This window comes from Pteropus medius, unplaced genomic scaffold, assembly GCF_902729225.1.
Source record: "Pteropus medius unplaced genomic scaffold, Ma_sr-lr_union100, whole genome shotgun sequence".
Lineage (NCBI taxonomy): Eukaryota > Metazoa > Chordata > Mammalia > Chiroptera > Pteropodidae > Pteropus > Pteropus medius.
Genome location: NW_024342647.1, coordinates 308137 through 333183, shown reverse-complemented (window position 1 = coordinate 333183; position 25047 = coordinate 308137). Strand labels below are relative to the sequence as shown.

The 25047-nt window shown below is 44.3% G+C and overlaps 2 protein-coding genes across 6 annotated transcripts in view; both read right to left on the bottom strand.

Moving 5' to 3' along the window:
* TTLL11 (tubulin tyrosine ligase like 11) overlaps positions 1-23152 on the bottom strand; it is a 210433-nt gene extending 187281 nt beyond the window's left edge. For 3 of the 5 annotated variants that reach the window (XR_005653696.1, XM_039866701.1, XM_039866702.1), the window contains exon 1: positions 22525-23152. Coding sequence is in view for 3 of the 5 variants with exons in the window: in XM_039866701.1 (XP_039722635.1) it covers positions 22525-22953 (429 nt within the window). In the remaining 2 variants the exon portion in view is untranslated. The remainder of the gene's footprint in view (positions 1-22524) is intronic. The other 2 variants (XM_039866703.1, XM_039866704.1) reach the window with 2 other exon arrangements.
* On the bottom strand, positions 2661-3745 carry LOC120605758 (histone H2B type 2-E1-like). Its single transcript, XM_039866708.1, has one exon. It carries the CDS (start codon positions 3603-3605, stop codon positions 3288-3290), a length of 318 nt encoding a protein of 105 aa, XP_039722642.1. The 5' UTR covers positions 3606-3745; the 3' UTR covers positions 2661-3287.
* Positions 23153-25047: the final 1895 nt, after the last annotated feature.

The following is a 25047-nucleotide window of genomic DNA, read 5'->3' as shown; positions in this document are numbered from 1 at the left end:
ATTACGATCGCCTAAGGGGGCTTGTTAAAAAAAATAAAGAGTCCCTAGGTCCCACCCCTACTGGGAAATCAAATTTTAACAAATGCCCTAGGCAATTCTTGTGATCAGACAAGTTTGGGATATGCTGAGCTAAGGCTTCAGAAAACCTAAAACCCAACACGCTAGGAGCTGACTTAACTGCCATCTCCTGGAAATTTTTAAGAAATAGGTAGAGCTCCTTGAATTAATTTAGCCTTCCAAGAAGAAAGGGAATAGGGGGAGAAGAAACCCTCTAGAGATCAATCAGCCAGCCAGTCAAATAAAAATGTCCCCCCCGCCCCGCCCACCTCCTTTAATCTAGATTTCCTGTGGATTTTTACCATCTCTCATTCTGGATTAAGTAATGTCTTCTCAGTGTGGATTATGTGACTGCTGTCAAAACAAATCCATTCCCACACTTGAAGGCTCAGTAACATGCTACTGATTTGGAGTCATCACTAATTAAGAAACTGAGTAGAGTAACCCAAGCAGCAAGATAATAAGAAACTGCAAGCTTTGGCTTTCATCTGGGAGAGGTTACAGATTTAGAATCCAAACACTTAGGTTCAAATCCCAGACCCACCACTTACTAGATGAAACGTGGACAAGTTAATGAACCTCTCTGAGCCTTATTTTCCCCAACTGCAACGGGGGCTAATAAAACACCCTCTGCAGAATTATTTCTGAGAAATATGTGAGGTAATGGAGGTGGTGGCCTAATGCTATCAGGCCCTTAACAAATGTTTGTTAATAAATAATAAAACAAGAGTGAATGTATAGCCCGACAAGTAGAGGACTGTGCTAACATGGAACAAATAGCTAATAAGATATATGAAGTGAATAAATAAAGGAGAGAGATTCACAGGCACGAGACACTGATTCTAAGCTATGTTGTGGAACCACAGCCTTTCCCAGGACACAGTGGATCGAATTCTAATGTGGTTCTCTTGACATGATATTTTAAAATGTAGGGATGGGAGGGAGCTTTAATGTGCTCATTTCTGTTTGTAGGCAACAAAAACTTCCTGGTAACTGGAAGATCTGAACCCAGGTTCCAGAAAAGAGCACTGACTTCAAGTTGAAATCACGCAAGCCCAGAGGCTGGGGAACTGGGAAGCAGAGTGGTGGTGGGTGCTGTGAGTCATCACTAATAATAATGCCATGCTACTTAGAAAGTGCTTTAAATAACTTTTCTTTGCTAAGAGACAGAAAACACAATAAGAGAAGTTTGACAAAGGGTGTGGGGAAGACACCAGGGAAGGACACAAATCACAGAGCGGATCCAGCCAAGGTCATGCAAATCTTGCCTTAGAACTGAGGGGTAGAGACCATCCAAATACACCAGCAGAGCTGACAGTGTAGACTGAACTAGTCACCGGAAAGTTGCTGGATTAATGATGTAAGGTCTAAGAGTGACAGATACCTAGTTTGCAGCCATGACAGATCCTCTTTCTCTACTGAATTCAGAAAGGCCACAAAATCTTTAAGAGGCACTGCTAATCACCAGATGCTTATGCAATAGGCAAAGCATGACATCCAGGAGAGTTCCACTGAATCCCCCAATTAAGAACAAGAGAGACTCACAGGGCAGCATAGTCATCAAGCCAAGTTCAAACCTTGGTTCTACATGACCTTAGGCAAGTTACTTAACCTCTGGGGAACCCATTCCTTTCTTGGTCTGGAAAACAAGAATAAAATTCTCACTTCAAAGGTTTACAAGGATCAAATGAGATAATTTATGAAAAATACCTAACACAGAGAAAGCACTCAACACTTTGCTTCTCTGCCACTCAAAAACAAACTGACCAACCGACAAAAAGTAGACTTCACGTCTATTATCGTCAATCCAGCTTCTTTGAAGGGTGTGGGATTCAGAGAGTTGGTTGACAGTTTTTTTGTGTGTGAGAAAATAAACTCTGAAGCTAAAAGCCAATTTGCATTGGTTTATAAATCTGCCAAATATTCCTGTTGTGGAATCTGGAATCCAAGGCATCATGGGAAGAGGCAACAAGGATGTGTTTCAGTAAAGGCTTTAAAGGTAACGATGTACTTTCTTTATCACCTTCTCATGACGAGCCACGTCTGGCTAATTCCCAGTCCCTTTCTCTCCACAACAGTTACCGGAGTGAAGCATTACAAATTTTAAATCCTAATTTTTTTTTCTTTTTTTTTTTTAGGAGGGCCTTCGTCTCACGAAAATCCTAATTTTAAAGAGAATCACATGCATTGTTTTGATCCTAGATTTTTTTTTTTATCCTACAGATATTCACACACAAGTACACAAAGACATAGATACACAGGGATATGGTCACTGCAGCTTTACAGACTGGCAACACCCTGTAAATAGTTACTTGTGTATCAATGGAGCACCAGCGAAGTCAGCGATGTTCCACTTGCACTTTGGAATGTTATACAGCCGTTTAAAAAAAAGGATGCAGTAAATCACTATATACTGATATGAAATAGGTAAGTTATACCGTTCAATGAAATAAAACGTGCAGAGTCGAGTGCATCATAGGGAAAGTTAAGTAAATAAAAAGGGCCCTTTGCACACGTATGCTTGTGTGGGCGTCTCGGTGCAGACATACCAAACAGCTGCTAATCCTGGTTGCTTTTGAGGAAGGGAACCGAAGGTGGGATGAGTAAGAGGCATATCTGCAGCATGTATACTTTTATACCATGTAGACTTTTTTATCCTGTGCGCGTTATCAAAATTTTAGTCTATCAGTATAACTGAGATAGACGGTAATAATAAAGGTAATAACGGCTATGGTTATAACAGTCATGATGTATTAGATACCTATGATGTAGCCCTGGGGCTTTGCCTTCGTTAATCTCTCAACCATCTTCTAAGGTGGGGTTGCCAATCCCCATTATTCAGCTAAGGAAACTGAGACTTTAAGTTTGGAAGAATTAAATAACTCATGCAAATCCATACGGCTAGCAGGGAGGAGAGCGTGGATTCGAGCCCGGTTCTGACCAACTCCAAATCCTCCTTCTGTGCTTCATGGTGCAGATATTGCGGGCTGGTCACCAGACTCTCCTCCGCCTCTTCCTGGCGCAACACTGGACGACATTTTCTGGTCTTCCCCCAAGGGGCAGGCTCTCTCCTTGACCACAATTTAAGTCAGGCTCCTCTGAGCCCAAGTCCCTGTGGCTGGTTGCAAGGCCTCTGACTCCTGGGAAGGACTGGAACTCAGGCAGAATGGACACTGAGGCTCAAATTTTTTTTTTTAACACGTCACCCTTTATTTAAGTCAGGCCCCAGGTCACTTGGAGCTGGTGTACTTGGTGACGGCCTTGGTGCCCTCAGACATAGTGTGCTTGCCTAGCTCCCCAGGCAGCAGCAGACGCACAGCCGTCTGGACTTCACGGGACGTCAGTGTGGTTCGCCCGGAGTACTGGGCCAGTCGGGCGGCCTCGCTGGCCAGCCACTCAAACACATCATTCACAAATGAGTTCATGACGTTCCTGGCCTTAGAAGAGATGCCGATGTCGGGGCGCACCTGCCAATTAGGCCTCACCCTTTGGGCTTCCATGTTCATCTTTGTATTGCCTAGTTTCAGCAAGAATTCTGCTAAAGTCATTTTAGCAAGAATCCCCCACCCTCAATGTCTGGTTCCCCTCAGTATATAACCAAATTCCTCACCCCCCACCCTTGGCAACTGGCCACCCCAGCCTGCCCTCAGCAAGAACCCTGTCCAGTTGATTTCGCCAGAACCCTTGTTACCCCAGATGCTTCCTCTGAGGAATTTTCTGTCAAAGACCCCACCCCGCCCCTTCGCCGTGCACCCCCACTTGTCCTGCTATATTTAGGGTTGAGCCCAGTTCCATACCCATGTCTCTTTTCCCTATTACGACAGTTCCTGAATAAAGTCTGTTTTTACCACTCCTGCCCAGCTCTGCTTTTCTTTGACAACGGTTAAGTGGGACCACGTGCCTGAGCTCCACCCAGTGGAATGGGGCAGAGGCGTTCCGTGCCGCACGCAGGACTCACAAGAAAACCTCTTGTGTGCGCTCTTCCTCACTCTTTCCTCTCCTGCTGCCTGGCTGTTGATGACACAGAGACCAAGGGATGGCAGAGCCACAAACGGAAGGGATCCTAAGTCCCTAATGATACCCCACCAAACTGAATAGCTCCACCCAGGCTGTTAACCACGGCCAAAAATAGACTGCCATTACATTGAGTCCTTACATGTTTGGGTCTACTTGTCACAACAGTTTAGCCCAGTCTAATGAATACATGCCATGAACCAAAAAAAAAACAAAAAAAAAAAAATCCCAAAAAACAAAAAACAGAGACCAAGAGATGCAAAACCACTTGGAGTTCAACAACAGTCACTGAGCACCTATTACGAGTCAGGTACCATTCAGGGAGCTGGGAACACAGCGATGGCTAAAACAATCCCTCGTCCCTGAGCAGTTGGACGCCAGCCAGCCCGAGTGTCTGAGGCCCGTCTCTGCAGGCAGGTCAGACACATTGCAAACAACGAGAGCACAGCAAGTTTTCATTTCTCCACTATTAGTCAGCAAGGGTGTCAGGACAGAAGGGGTGGGCAAGGGGTGGGGGGGGTTGGGGGGCTGAGGGGTGGGGGGGGTGTGGTGACTTCCCAGGAGCAGTGAGGGGTGAGGGGGAGAGCCCCCTGCTGGGTGACCCCAGAGAAGATCCGGCATCCTGACCCCCAGACAAAAGCAAGAGACAGAGGACGGGGGAGGAGGACGATAGGCCTGAACTGCCTCCCTCACGTAACTCTCTCTCTGCCTCCCTGCAGCTCAGGCCAGCGGGGCACACACTCCACATCCTTCCAGGCCACAGCCCCTCCCCTTGGGGCACTGAGTCCAGAGTCAGGGCGTGGGGGGAACAAAAGCTATTCCAGGCCAAGAGATGAGTGTGAGCAAAGGGTGGAAGCACCAAGCTAACCTGGACTGCTGGGACAGAGTATAATTGAGGTGGGAGGGGATGGAACGCCTGGCAAGGGTGAGGCTAACTGGTAGCAGAGGAGATTCTAAGGGTCTTCAGTGTCTCGCCGGATGTGAGCAGGGATTGTGAACGCAAGCGTCTCCCCCAACTCCTGTCATCACGCCAGAGGTTCCTCGCCCCCTTGGCTCTTGCAGATAAGGCTGTCCTCCAACGTCACCTTAAATATGACACCCGAGGAGGAATCACAAATAATTCTCCATCAACTTGCTCATTACTAACCAGCAAAGGCCTCAGGATGGATTCAAAAGCATCTGCCAGGACCAGACGAGCGTCTCTGAGGAGCAGAGAAGCAGAGCAGAGGGAAAGGCAGGCAAAAGGGAAAGCAGCGAGAGGGCGGTAGGAAGACCAGAGACACTGCTCGGGGCGGTGAGGACATGCCAGCCTCGGGGGCTGCGTGTGCGGGTGGCACCGTGCCCGGACCGCAGGGCACACAGACGAGCTCCTGCCTGTGGGGAGTGTTCAGCCTCAACTAACACAGGCTGCTGACCTCCACGCCGGGCGCCCTCTGCACAAAAATAAATCAGTTTGTCTCGAGGAGAGAACAGACTGCCCAGGGGAAGCAGCATGGCACAGGGAAGGGCAGCGCCGTGAGGACAAACCCAGGGCTGAGGTTCTAGGCCACCTCTGTGGCTAGTGTCCCCGGCACTTCCCTTCCTCATCTACGGAATGCACAGCACCGTCTCTGCAAGCGCCAAGTAGGAAAACCATCGCAAGAGCTTCTAACCTGCGCCGGGCTCAGCACGGCCCCTGGATGATGGTTTGTCCCCTTCCCCGTCACCTTGGAGGAGGGATCTGCATGCCAACAGCCTCTTTATTCTTTTGTTTCCTCACAGTCTGAATTTGATTTAACTCTGCTGTCTTCCTCCTCAATGAGGTTGAAATATATCATTGGTTTCTTAATGGCCCATGAAGCAATGAGGCCTTTATTACTAGCAGCGTGACACCCAGGCGCTGAGAATGCCAGTGGCCACAGATCTCTCCCCACTGCTTTGCCGAGGGCAGCTCTCGGCGGCCGCTGGGCCTCCCTCTCTGTCTGCCTGAAAGGAGGCTCAAGGAAGGGGGTGCCAGGACCTGGAGGGATGCATTAGATGGCACTCAGTGGCTGAAAGGACAGTGGTCCCTGGGGAGACAAGACACCAGAAGCCAGTTCTCTCCCCAGCACTCCCACTGACCCTGCCCTTCAGCACGAAACGGGGAGACTGCACTGGACTGGCATCAACAAAGGCCAGGGTCTGAGTCTTTTGGTCAGTCCCGGCCCTGGCTGGCTCATTTGTAAGGCAGAGTCAATGACATATACCCTACTTGCCTCAGAGGGTAGCTAGGAAGCTAATAAAGTGACAGCAGCAATTCTGCTGCCATTCTGCAATGAGGACTTGTAATCCTACCTCGCTGGTCTCTGCAGGTTGGTACAAAGTATCATTTCAATGCTGATTATACTCCAGTCATTTGTCAGATGCTAGAAACTGGCCAGGAAGTGACTCTCCCTGCCCTTGAGGTTTTCCCTACTTCTAGTTCACCATCCAACCCCTAAATACACCTTCTACAGCACAGCTGGAGGAGTCTAGTTAATACCCAAGTTTGATTTTTGTCATAAGCACACACATCCATGGTTTAAAACCTTCTGGCGGCTCCCAGAGCTCTCGGCTTGCAGTTCAGACCTTTACAACTTGGCTCCTGCTTACCTCTCAGGTCGCATCATCCATCACTCTTCCCCTCCTCAAACTCCGTATTCCAGCCAGAGCCAAACGTTTGAGTCCCCCGGGTCCCCGTGATCTACCTTGCCACCACATTACCATGCCTGCTGAGCCTGTCTAAATACTTGTCCTGCCTCCACCCACAGAAACCTTGCTCAACCTTCTCTTCCTTCCAGACCCAGCTCAGAGGTCCTCACTGAGCCCTGAACCTGAGTCAGCTGCCACTCACTCTTTTCTCCTTAACACTGAGCTTCCTCCACTGGGTCGTGTTGACCAGACAGCGAGTGCCCTGGCTGACTCGCAGAGGGTCATTTCTTGGTTTGCCCGGTGCTTCGTGGAGTCCATGGCACAAAATAAGGGTTCAGGAAATGTTTGAAGAATGAATGAAAAAATCATTTCAGCCAATATCTGTCAAAAGCTTATTATACAGTATGCCAGGCATTGTGCACTGGAGTATAAGGACCCAATAATAAACAATAATAAACAAGACAGATGTGACCATGCGCTAGTAGAATTTAAAATCTGGTGAGAAAAAGAGAAAATTAAACACGCCGTAACAATAAAGCTGATTCGTGCTATGATAGCAGATACCTGAGGACAGAGGAAGATGCACTTAGGAGGAGAAAAGATCAAAATGGTCTATATCTAAAAGTAGAAACACCTCCCCATTCTGGAACTGAGCTCTCCTACTTATCCAGAAAGTAGCAAGAACCAAAAAAAGAAGGTTTAGAGACTACTTAACAGCCAAAATATGTCAAAAAGACCATGCACCTTACTTACCCGGGTACCTCTCACACACAAGCCTTTGCCAACACTGCCAAGTTCACCTCAGCTTGCCTCCCTCTGTCTCTAACCACATTGTATACATGCTTCTAAAAGAACTCTTAGCATCTCACATTGGAATCACCAGCTATATCTGCTCCCCTAGACGGGGCCTCCAGGGCCACCATCTGTGGCTTTTTAGGTCATACTCAGGGTGTCATGATGCTGTTCACATACAGTCATCTTTAATATTTTGAACACTTTTTATATTTTCTAATGACATTTTTTACTCTAGAACAAATGGATTACTGATAACAAATATTGGTTATTATATAATTTTTATATATTATCATAATAAAAGTACTTGTTGATCTAAACTGGGAATTCAGAAGTATTCTGGTTTGGTAAACAAACATCAGATGATTTTGTTTGGGCAATTTTATATTTATAATGAGAATTTTCTAGCACGTGGTAGTCGAATGTCTTATTTTAACAGGACAATATATGTTGTTCCCCTCTGACAAACTGGATTATCAAGACTTTGTTGATCTGATAACATCTAAAAATATACTGTTTCTAAATAATATCTGCTTTTATATCTGATGTATAATTAATGACTACTTTTAACTTTTTTAAAAAAATCCCTCATTGGTATTAATGTACTAGTTAAATCTGAAGTTTCATATTGCAGTTCAATCATCTGATGTTTACTATGCCAGAATCTTCCTGAATTCCAAGTTTAAATCAATGAGTACTTCATTATATCATGCAAATATTATTTAATAACTAATATTCACTTATCATTAATAATCCATTTGCTGTAACAAATTTATTATTGAGATTTAAATAATATATTGGCTAATTTAATATTTTCTCCTTAAGTGGTGGGGGGGCACCTTTTTCTAATTCACACAAAAGGGCAGTATGGCCAGTAGAGGCTCTGGTTCAAAGACAGGGATGGTCTCTGACTGTGTCTTTATTTCCAGTGCTTTGCACAGGGCTTGGGGCACAGTAGACATTCAACATATATTTACTGAATAAATAATGAAGACCTTAGAGACCTCAGAACTTAAAATCATATATGTATGCTTTATTCACCATACTTTCTAGAAACATATTCTAATGGAAAAGTATTGCATAACTTCTTCAAACAACAGTCCTTAGTGACCAGCTGAAGCTTATTAAATTGTTACCCAACAGGGTCCATTTGCCTCCCACTCTGTTCCCTAGATATAGGGCACTTTTTCTGAGAAGAATGTCTTAGGAATAATAAGTTTTCACAGTTATACCGTTAGATGAACACCTTTGCAACCTGCCTAGAGAGTCATAACATTTAGTAATTTCTGAGAAAATGTCATAAAAATCCAGTAAGATGGTAAGGCTTTGTGCAGGCAGTTTCAAATAGAGCCTAAGACTCCTTAAGAAATAAACAAGCACACAGGCTAAAGACAGCTATGTTATCATGGAAAGTAAACCCAACCAAAACCTAAGACTTGCCGGGGCTTACTAACAGCTGGCTCTCTATTTCTGGCTTGAACCTTGCAATGCCAAGACAGGATGAGTTCACTGCCTGGAACCCCTTTATGTCATTTCCCTTTAAAGAAAATAGTCACTTTGAAGGTAGTCCAGAAAAACAGCACTAGAAACTATTACTGATTACACAGTTCAATTCAATCAATATTTGCTGAATGCCTTCTCTGTGCCAAGCATTGAAGGACTCAAAGATAAGATGAGCTTCCTACTACTGAATATCTTATAATCTAGAGAAAGAGACAGACCAACTCAATCAATAACCTTCTCCACTGAGCACCATCCTGTCCCCAGTAGTGCTGTCTCTCCCCTTAGGTCTACAGTAGCATCCTAATTTACTTCTGCCTCCACTCTAGAACCCCTCTCTAATCCATTCTCCATTGGGCAGCCAGAACGATCTTTTTAAAGGGCAAGTATAATTCCTTTCTCCCTGAACATAGGCAATGGTCTGGCCTCTGCACGTGGATGCCTGCTGGCAAGGCAAGCATCAGCTGGAAACTCCCATATCAAGCCAGACCCTCTGCAAGGCCAAATCTTTAGTGGGTGAACTCAAAACAAACAAACAAACAAAAAACAACAACAAAAACTGCCTTCTCTTGGCATTGGCTTGAAGAAGGGAAAAAATGTCCTCTCAAAATGCCTAACCATAGCACCTAACTTAGGCAAGTCCAGAGTCAGAATTCAACTACACCTATAACCTAAAAAGCCTAAGACTAAAAATTTCATTTTAAGTATTCTGGATTAGCAGAGGTTTCTGAAGCATACGCACAAGATGAAAACTCCTACTTTAAACCTAAGGCTCAACGAATTATCAGAGATTAAAGTTCCAAGGAATGTGAGTTCATTATCAAAAAAAAGTTGAGAAAACATCAAAAACAGAATCCCAGGAAGAGAGAAGAGAAAGATTGGGTGAGTGATAATATCGAAAGAATTTTCCAGAATTTATAAAAGATACCAAACCTCAGAGAGGAGAGTCCCAACAAATCTCAAGCCAAATAAATAAAAAGAAATCCTCACCTGGAAATTCATAATGATGCTAAAGACATCTAAGACAAAGAGGAGATTTTAAAGCAGTCAGAAAAAAAAGACACTTTACCAGCAAAAGACAAATGTAAACTGAGAGCTTGCTCTTCAGCAGAAAAGATAAAGTGAGTAAACAGTGGCATATACTCAAAGTGTAACTATCAGCTTAGCACTATAGTCACAGCAACACTATCTTTCAAGAATAGGGACAAAATGAAAGTAATTTTGGACAAGTGAAAACTGACAGTTTATTATGAATAGTCCCCTTACTAAAGGAACTTCTAAAAGATGACTGCCAGTAGAAAGAAATGATCCCAGAAAGAAGGTCTGAATTGTAAAATAGAATAATAGAAAAAGAAAATGGTAAACATGTGGGTAAAACTAAAATACACTGAAATACACTGAGACTATGTAAAATAATAATAACATCTAATTTGTGAAATTCAAAAAACGGATAAAGTAAGATAGAACTAAAATATTGGACAATAAAACCATATAAGTCAGGAGGGATGCAACCAAAATGAAAGCATCCTAACATCCTTGAGTTTTTAAGTGGAGAGTATAGCTACTATCTCTAGACTTTCTGAAATTATACACCTATTAAATTTTCTACTGTAACCACTAGAATAAAAATAGAATGTATAACCTCTAGACTAGCACCAGGGAAAATGGAAAAAGAATTAATTTAAAAAGGTATGAAATATACAATCATAGAGGGAAAACATTAACATAACTCTTCAAGTAATTAATAGATCTGACAAAAATATTAAGACAATAAAATTTGTATAATGCAATTTACAAGCTAATCTATGTAAATATTTAAAATATAACATTCAACAACTAGAAAACACAGTCTTTCAAGCACACATGAACATTTGCAAAAACTGACCACATATTAGTCTATAAAGCAAAAAAAAAAAAGGGGGGGGAAACTATGAAGGAAGAAGAGAAATAGGGAGGAAAGAAAGAAGAAAGAACATCCTCTAGTCAATGCAATTTAGTTAAAATTCAATAATAAAAAGATAAGTAGAAATAAACTCATCTGTTTAGAAGCTCTAAAAAAAAACAACCCACCAATCTAACCCACTGGTCAAAGAAATCTTCATGAAAATGTAAAATACATAGAACAAAAAGATGATTTTTTAAAATGCTACATAGCAAAATGTGCTCATACAGCCAAAGCAGTACTTAGAGGCAAGTTTGTAGTCTTAGATGCTTTTATTAGAAAAGATGATAAAGCATCCAACTTAATGTCAGAAAAAGAATAACAAAATAAAGCTCAAAACATAGAATTAAAAAAATGATAAAGAGCAGAAAGCTATAGAATAGAAAATAAAGTTATAATGGAGATGATCAATAAGCCAAAAGTTGCTTCTTTGAAAAAACTAATAAAATTGAGATCTGTATAAGATAGTGTGAGTAATCAAGTAGACTGGGGTATGTGTGGGCGTCAAGGAAGACTTGTGGGTAAGAGGAATCATGCACTGATCCTTGAAGGAAGGATCTAAAGAAAGGAAGGGAATATTCTAAGAAGGAAAAACATGAACAAAGGTAAAGAGGAAGGACACCGCAGGAAGGCTCGAGAGAACCACATGCAGGATTGTGTTAAGAATGGATAAAGTTTGGGAGGAAAAAAAAGTGACGTAGATGATAGAGGCTCTGTTCATCCCTCTGGCGACCAAATCAAAGTTGTGAAGGAAACAAGGAGCAAAGAGCAAGGAAAAATCACCTGGGATCTAAATGAACAAGCCATACAATTAGGGAGAAATCCAAGAAATCACCCTGCAATGGCAGAAGGTAGGACGGGGCAAGGACGCGGGGCTGCCCAGTCTCCAGCAGCTTAGTGAGATGGAGGCTGCGGCAGTGGCGGACACATCTTAAAGGGGCCCCGTCTGGGAGTGGATTTTTGCGGTGACAGACCTGCTCGCTCTCAGCACCAGTGCCCATTCAGCTGTGCACAGAGGGCACCAGGGACTTACAGCGAGACATTGTCAGGGCGAGGGCCAAGGCGAGACTCGCTCTGTGCAGAAGTGTCGGCAGTATCCAGTGTTCATTGTTGAGCCCTCCTCCCTCCCAGTGCACGGACACAGTGCCACTATAGCAGAGACGTCATCGAAACGGATAACAGAGGTCGCACCACCCAGAGGATTCCCTGAAACCCCACCTCTCCCAACTCGCAGTCCCACCCAAGCCATATCCAGGTATAGACTCAGCAAGTCAGGTGCTCCTTGTTGAGCAGCACCTAGACTCACACTGGAGGCAGCTGGCCTCGGTTTCTGGTGTGGTCTTTTGAAGCAACTATAAGCACAGCATCTGTGGATTGCTTGCTAAATCTTAACAGGTGGCCTTGGAGGGGCAGAGGCTTGGGCTAAATTTGGCCTGCAGCCAAACCCCTCTCAGGACTGTGCCACGGAACACCTATTTCACAAATCCACACTAATAAGACCAGGAGACTTAGGAGCTTTGCTTAGTACATAGAAACAGACACAGAAAGGCAGCCAAAATGGGAAGACAAAGAAGCAGAAATCATATGAGAGAACAGACAGAGATCCAGAAATAATGGAGTCAAGTAATCTAACAGATGCAGAGTTCAAAACACTGGTTATAAAGATGCTCAATGAACTTTTGGGAAGTATATAGATAAATTCAGTGAGAACCTCAACAAAGAGATAAAAAAAATAAAAATGGAATTGGAAATTATAAAAAGGAACCAGTCTGAAATGAAGAACACATTATCTGAAATGAGAAGTATATTAAATGTAATAAACAAAGGAAAAACAAAGTGAATAAAGAAGAGGATCAAGTGGCCTATCTAGAGGACGGGAAAGCCAAGGACACTCAATCAGAATGGCAAGAAGAAAAGATGCCAAGACTATAAAAAAAAATTTAAGGAGCATATGGGACACTATTAAGGGTCAAAATATCTGTCTGAGTAGCATACCTGAAGGAAAACAAGATATTGAACAGCTATGTGTAGAAATAATAATGGAAAACTTCCCTAACCTGGTGAAGGAAATGGACATACAACCGCAAGAAGTTCAGAGAACCCCAAAAACCAGGGATACAAAGAGGCCCACACCAAGACACATCATAATTAAAATGCCAAAGATAAATACAAAGAAAAAAATCTTAAAAGCAGCAAGAGAAAAGCAGATAGTTACCTATAAGGGAACAACCATAAGACTGGCAGCTAATTTCTCAAAAGAAACTATGCGGGACAGAAAGGCTTGGCACCAAATATTCGATGTGATGAAGACCCATGATCTATAACCAAGAATACTTTATCCAGCAAAGCTTTCATTTAGAGTTGAAGGACAGATAAAGAGCTTCCCAGACAAAAATAAGCTAAAGGAATTTATCACCACCAAGCCAGTATTACAGGAAATTGGAGGGACTTTTTTAAGAAGAAAAAACATGTATCAAAAACAGGAATAAAGAATGGTAACAGCTACATTCCTATCAATAAGTACCTCAAATGGAAAAGAATTAAGTGCTCCAACTAAAAGATAGAGTAGATGAATGCATAAGAAAACAAGACCCCTACATGCCGCCTACAAGAGACTCACTTCAGATTAAAAGACACACAGACGAAAAGGAAGGAGATGGAAAAAGATACTGCTTTGATGGACCTAGAAGGTATTTAAATCAGACAAGATAAAAACTATATGATTGCACTTATATGCAATATCTAAGGCATAAAAAGAACTAATCCAAAACAGACTCACAAATATAGTGGACAATTTGGTGACGGACGCGGGGCTGGGGGCGGCTAGAAGAATTGGGTGAAGGGTTAAAGAAGTACAAATTAGTAGCTGATGGATGGTCACGGGGATGGGGAGCACGGCATTGGGAATGCAGTTGGCATTAATATGTTGTCAAGGTGGAGGGTCGGTTAGGGAGGGAGCAATTGGGGGGATCATTTTATGAAATATATAGATGTCTAACCAATGTACTGTGTACTTGAAACTAATTAAAATAAATTTTTTAAAAAAGAATAGATCAAGTTCAAGGTATGGAATATGAGAAGTTAGTAGTCTAGCGAAGTTTAGGGCCGGATACTAATAAAAAATATTCAACCAAGTCTTTACCATATACCAGGCATTATAGGTTAGGTGCTTTACATGATTGTATCTTTTTATGCTGGCAACAAACAACTTCATGAGGTCTGACTGTATTATGCCCTTTCTATTCTATAGATAAACAGGCTGAGAGTACAATTGGCCCAATGTTACATAGTGAATTGTTTGTAGCTCCAAAGCCCATCCTTTCACCCACCATGCTATACTGCATCTCAGGATGTAGATGGCTTCATAGGGAGCCTTCAAAAAAAAGCCTGACCTTTATTCTTCAGGCAAATATTCAAGTTAACCCCCTCAAAAACAACACTCACTCTCATGATGCAAGTTTGTGCTGTTACAGCTGCCACTACTTTATGTCACCAGGACAAGATTCCTTTGGGTACAGGTGTCTAAGGAGTTCATGTACCAATAACAGGCAATATTGCATGTGGCATTTTTTTCAACAGCTTTATTGAAATATAACTCACATACCATAAAATTCATACATGGAAAATGTACAATTCAACGGTTTTTAGTATAGACATAGAGTCGTCACCGGCCCGGATAATCTGATTCTCCTCTTTACGCCCTCATGGTAGGACTGCACAGCCCTGGCCCCGCCGAAGCTGGCCATGCCATGTAACTTGCTTTGGTGAATGAAATGAGAGCAGCCACTTCCGGGTAGAAGTCTTAAAAGACACAATTTACCCCATTCCCTTCCCCTTAGTAATTCATCGAAGCAGGTGATGAGCTGGAAGCCTGGGTCTCTGAATAACCAAGATTGTTAAAGACCCCTGCCCTGCGCACCCCCACCAACCTGCCACTGAACCCCTAAATGTGAACAAGCAATAAACTTGTGTTGTTAAGCCACTGATATGTTGTGGTTGCTTGTTACTATAGTCCAATTTAGCTATCCTGATTATATATATATACACACACACACACACACACACACATATGAAAAAAATCTGGAAAGAAATATACCAAACTAATCCTGGTATTGCCTCTAAGGGGAGTTAGAGAAGAAGGAAAAGGGGGTGATTGGAGAGCATGGAGTAGGGATCTGGGGTTTTATTTTACATACTTGGGAACTGTATACATTTTTATAAGCACATATTGTTTTGGGAAATTGAACAAAGACATTTGTAAATAACCCCATCCCAGAAAAAATTTTATTGTTGCTTTTTAAAAGTCCAATAAACCACAGTTCTGACACTAAGAGAAACAGAATCCCCCTATGAGCATCAAGAGCAAATGTGAAAACTGGCCTTCGAAGGACTTCCAGGTAGATGGACTGAAGGACTTCTTGGAAAAGTAACTCTATGCCTAGGGATGACAGCTCCAGAGACAAACTGGCCTGTTCTTCCCGGCTCCCTTAAGGCTGAGAAGGTTTTACTCAGATGACATAGAAGCAGATGGAAGAAGAAAAGGCACCATCAGAAATGCCTTCTAAGGACTTACAAATTACTAGATAATGGTTCAAACACACCCAGGGAAACAAAAGTTTACACAAATGGTAGTCGAGGCAGCTGTTCAAGCAAGGTATGACTCGATCTGATGCGGAGGAGAGATATTAGTCCATGCAGAATAGAGAAACATGATCACTGTTCTCTCCAACAAAACAATAACCTTTGAGGGGTAATTTCAGAGACAATACTCGAATGGAGCAACCATAAGGAAAGGAGGGGTTCAAAACAAATTAAAGAAATAGCGAGGTTATTTGCCTATTCATACCACCAATTTTCTGTCACAAAATTTAATTAAGATGTCATAGAAATTCATCAGAGGGTAAGCCAGATCAGTAGGTGTTCTGACTTTAAGCACCAGGCACTTTAAAAATTTTCTGATTTAATCCTCACAACAACCCTACCAAGTATCTTATGCTCATTCTTAGAGATGAGAAATCTTTGGCTCAGAAAGGTAAAGCAACTTGACCTGTGTCTCAGAGCCAAGATTCGAACCTGTGTCTGGCCATGGTCTTTTCAGGGTCAGTGGGGAGAGCTGCCTTGGGATGAAAGTAAGGAATAAAGAAATCAGAGAGCCCAAATATAACCTGGCACAAAGTAGGTCTCAAAATATATGTTAATGATTCAGTTGAGCTGGTTAAGCAATAACCTGTATATGCAGACTAAACTCTATAATTGTTTTTTCTCACTTTTTAAAATAGATCCAATAACCAATGTTTATAATTACCCAATAAAAGGAAAATAATTAACTTTAACTGAATACTTACAGTGTACCAAGCATGGGCTTAAGGCAATTTATACACATTCTCTCATTTAACTCACAAAAATTCTGCAAGATAGGTATCACTAGCCCATTGCTACAGTTGAGGCTCAGAGGGGTTCTGTATTTAGTACATGAGGCAGTTTGGTCACACAAGTAGTTAGTGGCAAGGATTTTAAGTGGCAGTGATTTCAGACTCATCTGTCTGAATCCAAAATCCATGCTAGCTCCAGGAAACAATACTTGCCTTTGAGAGAAGGCACTTAAAAAGTGGCCAATAACTTTTTAATACTATATGTTCTTTTCAAGGAGTAGATTTAAAAGAAAAAGGAAATGTGTGATTGAATTTCTGTATTTAACTTGTGCTGATACAAAACCAGAATCCAGAATGCTACCGGAATCGAAGCTATTTACAATAGAGAGGATGTCTATATAATATGGAAATCAGCTCTAGCAATCACAACTCTGCTTTAAAAATTTTTTTTTAATTTGTAGTATTTATAGAACTTGAATATGAGCCTTTGGAATGTATTGTCTTTTAAAGGACCGTGTATGGTGTTTTTGTGGATTCACGAAGTTATTACCTATATTGTATTGTTCAAATAACAGTGGTAGTGAATTGTGATTTTTATGGTATGACAGGTTTAACTTACAAAGGAAAACTTCTGGTGGACTAGATGTTAAAATAACATGTTTGTTGAAGAAGAACATTTCATGAAGTAGGATATAAACCATCCTTAAATAGAATGCTATTTTCAAAAGACAGAAAGCAAATTGCAAGGACTATCATTAAAACGAGAGAGGGAGGGAAGGTTAAACTAGCCAGTTTTTCATTTTATAATCTGCCTTCTTCCAGAAGGAATCTGAGACAGAGAGTCACACAGCAGACTCACATTCCACACAGGAGCAAAGCAACTCGGCTAGTCCAATGGCACCGGAATCGCTTCTTCTCCGTGGGAGGCGACGAGATAGGATTTGGAAGGTGCAGGCACCAAATGCTCCCTCTGCCAGGCAGGATATATTTCAATGCATTTTATTTTAAGTCCTATTTGTAATATTGCTCTTCTGGCTCTGAGTGATTCCACTGTCACTTGAGAGTTATGAGTCAGATGAGGAACGGGAGGGTGAAAAAGTGGAGAATTATAAAACACATTGAAAAGTGGGCTTTGGACCGAGATCGACTGCTGTTAGAACCCTGACTCTCTCACTTACTTGCTGTGCCCACCTCAGTTTTGTCAACTGTTATCTGGGAATAATAATAGAATAACTCTTTGCAGAGTGGATTTTAGCAAAGGATTAGCAAAGAAGATGGTACAGGATTGTATACTGGCTACAAGCACAGGCCCCGGGTGGCTCTGCCACTTGCTACTGTGTGGCCTTGGTCTAGCCCTGTAGCAGCCTCTCTCTAAACCTCAGTTTCCTCATCTGTAAGTTGGAAATGATAATAGAATCTACTTCAGAGGGTTGCTGTGAGGATTAAATAAAACAATCCATAATAAATGTTCGATACAATTTTAATAAGCATGAAGCACTTAGTATGATGCCTAGCACATAACAGATATTTAATAAACAGTAACTATAAGTAGGACCATATCATAAGCATATACATGCTCTGAAGAAAGGCTGGATAAATTTCAGAAAAAAAAAAAACACATGGAGCGTCTGAAACAAAGAGCTCATACTAATAGATTCTGGGACAGGGGCTTATGCAAACTATTACCAACAAATTCCCTCTGTCGAATCTGTCATACACATTAGCTGGTGACCATAGTACCACTGTGCTCATGTATACAACCCACATCTCCAGGGAAGAAAGCTCACAACAATAGTGGCATCTATTCTCCACGGCGTCTTTTCCCTAAGGTTTTCTTTAATGAGGGTGTCCAAACTGCTAAAGAATATACCGGAGATGAGGAGAGACGCTCGTGTGAGTGGAAGTGGACCATCCAATTCTGTAAATATTTATCGAGCATCTACTATGAGCCAGGAAATATCCCTCTTTTTCCTGTTATAACTAAAGTGGTGACCCTGTAAACACAATTTTGCTGTTCTAGAATAAACTTTCATCTTATTTACAATTTTATAGAGCTAACATTTGGGAATTTTCCTTTTTGAAACCAATTTAACACGGCGGACACAGCTGAATTAGACCTGACAGGGTGGGTACGACTGAAAACTGAATCATCAGTTGGCATAGTTTACCTGGCACCGACAGAGAGTGGGCAAAGGAAGCTTGGTCTATATATGGCAAGAATCTGTGATCATAGTCAGTCAGCACAAGCTTCTTGGCATGGTCTTCAATGTCCTCTGTGATCTGGCTCCTTCTTCCTCTCTCGCTTCTCTCCCACGTGCTCCCTCAGCTGCCATCATCCCGCCCTGCATATAGAACCTGATCCGTCCTCTCCACCTTTGTTCCAACTCTGTATGGAATGCGCTTAAACCACTCCGCCCCCAGACGAGACTGTAATCGTCTGTGGGCATGCCTGTCCCTCAACACGTGGAGCTTCTGGAGGGCAAAGAGTGAATCTTATTCATATCTATATCCACAACCCCTAAGCTAGGGTCTGCAGATTGCCAGCCGGGAGCAGTGGGAAGGGCATAGAGTTGACAGTTGGTTTCAAATGAAATATCTGTTTCAAATGCAAGCTCTGCCACTTACCAGCTGTGTGACCTTGGATAAGTTAACCTCTGTGTACTCTGATTTCTTCCTCTGCAAAATGGGGACAATCAGGCACTTACTGTATTGGGTTGTTGGGAGAATCGAATCATTGTGTGTGTGTAAAACACAAAAAAGTGCCCGGCACAGGGTAAGAGCTATGTAAGAGTCCATTATAGTTGTTGTCCATTATCATTGTTCCTGTTGTTGCTGTTGTTAAATGTACGTGGTATAAAGAAAAGTGAAGGAGGAAGCGGGGTTCTGCCTGCAGCCAAGCAAACGTCCGAATCTCCCTGCTGGCTGGGCGCTGCCCTGCTAAGTGGACTGTGCTGTGTGGCCCTCGCTACGTACTCGGAAAGGGAGACACAGAGCGTCTGGCGTTCATAACCCTATTTCTTACCATGGCTAGCCACCCACCCCTGCCAACATCAGCCAGCTGGGTACTCCCATATCCTAGACACTGGCTCAACTTCAGCAGACGTTTCTGCTGCTGGAAGGTCAGTGTTGAGTGTTAGAGATGCTCTTGTCTAACATCATCCCCGTAGCAGATCGGACACTGAGGCCTGGAGCGGTCGTGTGTCTGCACTTTGTTGGTACCTGGTTTATGTAGCTGTTACCTGCCATGAAGTCAACTTTGTAGCAGGTTTAAACTACAGTCATAGTTTAAAGCTGAAAGGAACTTTCAAGTTTGCCTAGTCTGGCACTTTTCAAACTCCACATTCTGGGGTGTCAAGATGAGATGTGGGCTCTGTTGCAAATATCATTCATTCCTTTGGTGAATATTTATTGAAAACTTTCAACGTGCGGGGCATTGGGGACACAAGTCAGACACTACCCCTGTCCTAGACCTCAAAGACCAATAGGACAGAGTGGCATTAAGGAAATAATCACACATCTAATAGTAAAGTTTTATTGTTGTGAATCATGTTTTAAAATATACTAGAATATACTAGTCTGAAAATACAATAGTACCCTAGAAACTGCCCACTCCACTGGGCTCATCAGTGCAAGGGTCTTGTGTGGACTAACATTACCATCATGTGGCTGCAGCAGTGGAGGGGCTGGGAACCACTGAACTAGCTCAACCCACCCCGATCTGACAGACAGGCAAACTGAGGCCTAAAGAGTTTAACGCACTTGCCAAAGTAGCACAGCCAATAAATGGAAGAAGCTTAAAATTCTGTAGTGGCCCACACAGCCTTCCAAAAAAGACCAACCCCCACAGCATGGCACACGATACGACCCCTGCCATTTCTCCAGCCTCATCTCCCACCATTCTGCTGCCCATGCTATGATCCACCCATTGTGAACCCTGAATGCACCTCTTTGCCCAAACTACTCCCTCTACGAGGGTTCCAAAGTTGACGGCCCCTAAGTAAGCCTACTCCTTTTCAGCACTCAAAACTGAGCTCAGGTCTCTCTCCTCCAGGAAGCCCTCCCTGAGCTGGCCCTCCTCCACCTCCCACAACACGTACACGTTTACATAAAGAGAGAAACACTCATCACATAATGTCTTCATATATTCAATGAAGATTTATTGAGCACCTTCTATGTGCCAAGCACCTGAGAGTACAGAAGTAAATAAAACAAAGCCCCTGCCCTCCTGGAGCTTACATTCTAATAAGGGAAACAGACAATAAACAAACAATACATAATACAGTACCAGGTAGAGTTTAGTGCTATGGGAAAAATAAATAAATAAAGAGCATGGGTCAATAGAGGAAGAATCAACAGGGAAGGCCTGTCTGCGAAAGTGGCATTTAATCAGAGATCTGAAGTGACAGAGCAAGGTATACACGTAACTGGGAAAAAAAGCATTTCAGAAAGCAGCATGAGAGGCCCTGTAATTACTGCAATGATTTATTCATTTGTGTTTTATCCCTTACTGAACTATAAGGTCCTTGAGGGCAAGGGTTACTTATATCTGAAGCATCTTTGATCTGCAGGCCCCAGCATCCACAAAGAACACTTACGGAAAGAGTGAATGAACCTGGGCTGGCATGTACGCCTGCTGATTTCTGAGTCCACCTGGCTCCATCTCTCAAGATCTAGCCAGCTTCATTCATGTCTCTCTCCCTCTACAGGGCTAAGCTAAGCACAGGCCCTACTTGGGGCAATGAGCCTTGCCTAACTCTGTGGCCTGGTTTCAGTCCCTGGATTCTCCCCTCATTAGGACCATGGCACTAATGAGTGCTCCAATTTTATCTTGCTGGTCCTGGTTTCAGTCCCTGGACTTGGGATCCTGTCCAGAACCAGAAGCCCTTTTTCACTTTCTCTGGATGTCATAGGCTCAGAAGTACTCCCCACCCCTTGAATCTTGAGCCCCAAGGCTGGAGGCCCTGACACCTGGAGTCGGACTTGCCCAATGGCTAACCCTACCTACCTGGGAGTCTGCCCTACCTGATTCTTGACTTCTCTCCAAATCACATGACTCCTTCCTGCTAGGAGTGACCTCATCAATCCTTTCTGTGGCCATCTCTCTGCACGTTCCAACTTCATAAAACTATTCCTAGACATCTACTACAGCCAAGGCCCAGGGCTAAGTACCTGAGTCTTCAGGTTGCCTGCTGCAGATCCGGTCCCACCAGCAGACCATCTGGGTCTAAGTCTCCAGACTCGACTACCCTAAATCACAATCCTGATACTCCTGAAATTAAGTTAAACAGCCTTAGAAGCTGCAGAAAAGTCCAACGGCTTTACCCACTCAGCCAACTGCAACAGACACCTCCGGATGTCATTGGCGTTTCATCCCAGCCCCCACCAGTTCTAAAATGGGTTCAGAGACAAATAACCCATTCCTTCATTCACCCTTTCATCCACCACTTACTGACACCTACTTTATGCTAAGCCCTGAAACATAAGATACAGTGTCTGCACTGACATGATGATGGTGATGGTGATGGTGGTGGTGATGGTGGTAGTGATGGTGGTGATCATGATGGCAATGGAAGAAGATGGAGAAGAGCGTGTGGTAAGGAGAGGGTGGTATTTATTACAGTCTTGTGCTATGCTACAATAAGCAGTGAGTCTTCTACTACTACTAAAAAAAAACTATGAGAAAGGTATCATTAGCCTCATTTTACAGAGGAAATAGGTTTAAGAGGCGAAGCAACTTGCTCAAGGTCACGTGACAAAGTGGCAGGATATGGCGAGACCCTAGGTCTTTCTGCCTCCAAAGTATAAACTGTTAAACTGCCCAAGAGCCCACATTAGTGCTAAACAAACAGAACTTAAATGAAGTGAAAGAGGGAGAGTCCCAGGCTTGCCAGACTCAAAAGCCAGTGGAGGAGACAGACATATAAACAAATGTCTACAGTGTGGCGAGGCGGGTGCTGAGGGTTGGAGACCACGGCGCTGTAGGAGAGCAAAGGCAAGGAGTGGCTAACTTGACCTGGAGGGGGCTGAAAGCTTCTGGAGGAAGTGATTTGGGGGCCAGGCCTCGAAGGATGAGCAGCTGCAGGCTCAAGGATGGCGCACAGCTGGAGCTCCGCCCTCAGACCTGGCCGGGGCCAGGCCGACCCCTGTGAGGTTGTCCTGTCCACCCCCCTGTGCCCAGGCGGCGGGGCCGCGCCTCACCTCCTTCCACTTGAGCTGTCGTATGCTGATCTTCAGGGCGTCCAGGGAGGTCCTGGCCTTAGAGCTGTCCACGGTGACGGGCCGCTGAGAGCGGTACTCGTCCGACCGACGGCCCGAGCTCCGCTTGCAGTTTCGGCCCTTGCTCCTGGGCTTCCCGTGCGTCCAGAGACCCCGCGCCGGCGCCGGCTTGGGCTTGGACACGGTCAGTGTGGGCAGCGGCCGCGGAAGAACGCGGGCGTCCCCCTCCTCGGTCGCGCGAGGCTGCGCCGGGGCCGGGTCCATGGCCTGCTCCTCCCGCGCCCTGCGCTCGGGCTCCCCCGCCGCGCCCGCGTCCACGCGGACCCGCTCCGCCGCCTGCGCTTTGGCCGCGGCCACCGCCTCCGTCTCCCACCGGGACGCCAACTCCCTCTCGGAGTTGCGTCGCTGCATGGCGCTCAAGGCCGGTGCCAGCGCCACTGCCACCGCCGCCGCCGCCGCCGCTGCCGCTCTGCCGCCCCGGTCCGCGACCAAACTGCCGCTGCTGCCACCGCTGCCGCGCGCTCCCCGCCCGAGGCCGTTGCCATGATCGCTCAGGCTCCGGTTGACAAGGGCAGTCGCCGCCTCTGGACGGGGCCCGGAAAGGGACAATCACCGACAAAGCCCCAGCGACCTCATAGGCTGCGGCACCCACGTGACCCCGCCTGTCACAGAGGCGGTGGCGGCCATCTTGGAAGAGGGCAGAGAGTCTCTTTGGCCGCCCGGCGGGGAGAATGCGCTGGGTTTCTGAACGCGCGGAACTTGGGAGAGAGAGGCTGGCGATGCAATGGGCGGATAGAAAGTCTTTGGGCGCTTGTGGGGCTCTTGAGCCTGGGGGGACTGGGAAGGAGAGACAAACTCTCCAACAAGAGGCTCTCTTTCCCCCACCTGCATACCAGCTGGCTGAGCTAACTCCCAGTCTGAAGGAGGAGGCGCAACCTCACTCACTCTAAGAAACTCTGCTATCGGGATGCACCTTAGTGTGATGATGGACATGACAAGACCAGGCCCTCGGGGGAGCGGCTATCGGTTTGAAGAAACACCTACGGCTCCTGGGAGGGCCCCCGTTCTGACAGGGGAGACACCTTTCCCTGTTCTCGGCTCCCTGTGGGATAGGGGTGCCATGGAGAAGCCTTACAGATTCCCAGTCAAGCTGAGGACATTAACCACTGCTCCTCTTATTATGCCATTTTTTTATTGTGCTAAAATAAACATAACATGGAAGTTACGATTTTAACCATTTTTATGTGTATAGTTCAGTGGCATTAAGTACATTCACATCGTTGTGCAATGACCATCACCAACATCCATTTCGAGAACTTTTTCATCTTCTCAGATTGAAACTATAGCCATTAAACCATAACTCCCCATTCTCCCTTCCTCCCCCAGCTCCTGGCAACTACCATTCTACTTCTTGTCTCTATGAAATTGACTACTGTAGGTACCTTATATCAGTGAAATCATACAATATTTGTCCATTTGTGTCTAGCTTATTTCACTCACATAATGCCTTCACAGTTCATCCATGTTGTAGCATAGTCTGTCTGTACAGAAATCATCACAGAATTTCATTCCTTTTTAAGGCCGAATAATGTTCCATTGTATCCACCACATTGTCTTCGTCCAATCCATCAATGGACATTTGGGTTCTTTCCACCTGTTAGCTATTGTGAATAAAACTGCTATGAACATGGATGCACAAATACCTTTTCAAGCTCTTGCTTTTAATTCTTGTAGGTTTCCATATGTTTTCGAGGGGAGGAATCTATCTTCTCACCTTAAGGAGCCACATGATGTATTTTAGGGAATGGGGCTGGGAAGGTGTAACAGAATCTCGGACTAAAGACAGTGACCGTAACCGCATACAGGTGAACTTTGCCACACTCTGCATTACAAGGTGAAAGAATCGAGCAAGGTAGCCTCTCTTTCTCACTCATCATCCCAAGTCTCTTGTTTCTTTGTTTTGGCCCAGGATTTCACTGTAAATAAACCACGTTAAATACAGAAGTCATAAACTCTAGAGGTCTAACCTTTTTCTTAACAGCAGAGGGCGCTCTCATCTCTTCCTCTAGAGCCCACCATGGCTTTATTTCAGTGTATCAAGTGGAGTCATCTGACCGCCTGTGCCTGAGTTACCTGGGGTGCTTATTTAGAATGCGGGCTCCTGAACCCCAACCCCAGAGACTTTTATGCAGAACATCAGGGTGGGCCTGGGAGTCTGCATGTTAAATTAGCTCTTCTGCTGATTTTAAGGCAGTCAGAGTCAAAAACCATTGATCTGCATGTTCTAGTCCAAGGCGGCTGGAGATCCTTGGAGCTGTCCATGGTACCAATGGGAAGCCGTCGATGCCCCTCCAATTCCTCTCTACCAAACTACCCTCCAAATACTGTCTCTCCTCCTGGCATCTCTGGTCTCATCAAGGAGCACTGCCTTCATTCAGTCACCCATGATTGAAAGTTGCAAAGTCTTATCTTTTCCCTGGCCTTCTAAAACCAGTCCGTCTCCAA

Bases quoted from the DNA above. Each gene is read 5' to 3' on its own strand.
- LOC120605758 (XM_039866708.1), bottom strand. From the start codon at position 3,605: ATGACTTTAGCAGAATTCTTGCTGAAACTAGGCAATACAAAGATGAAC.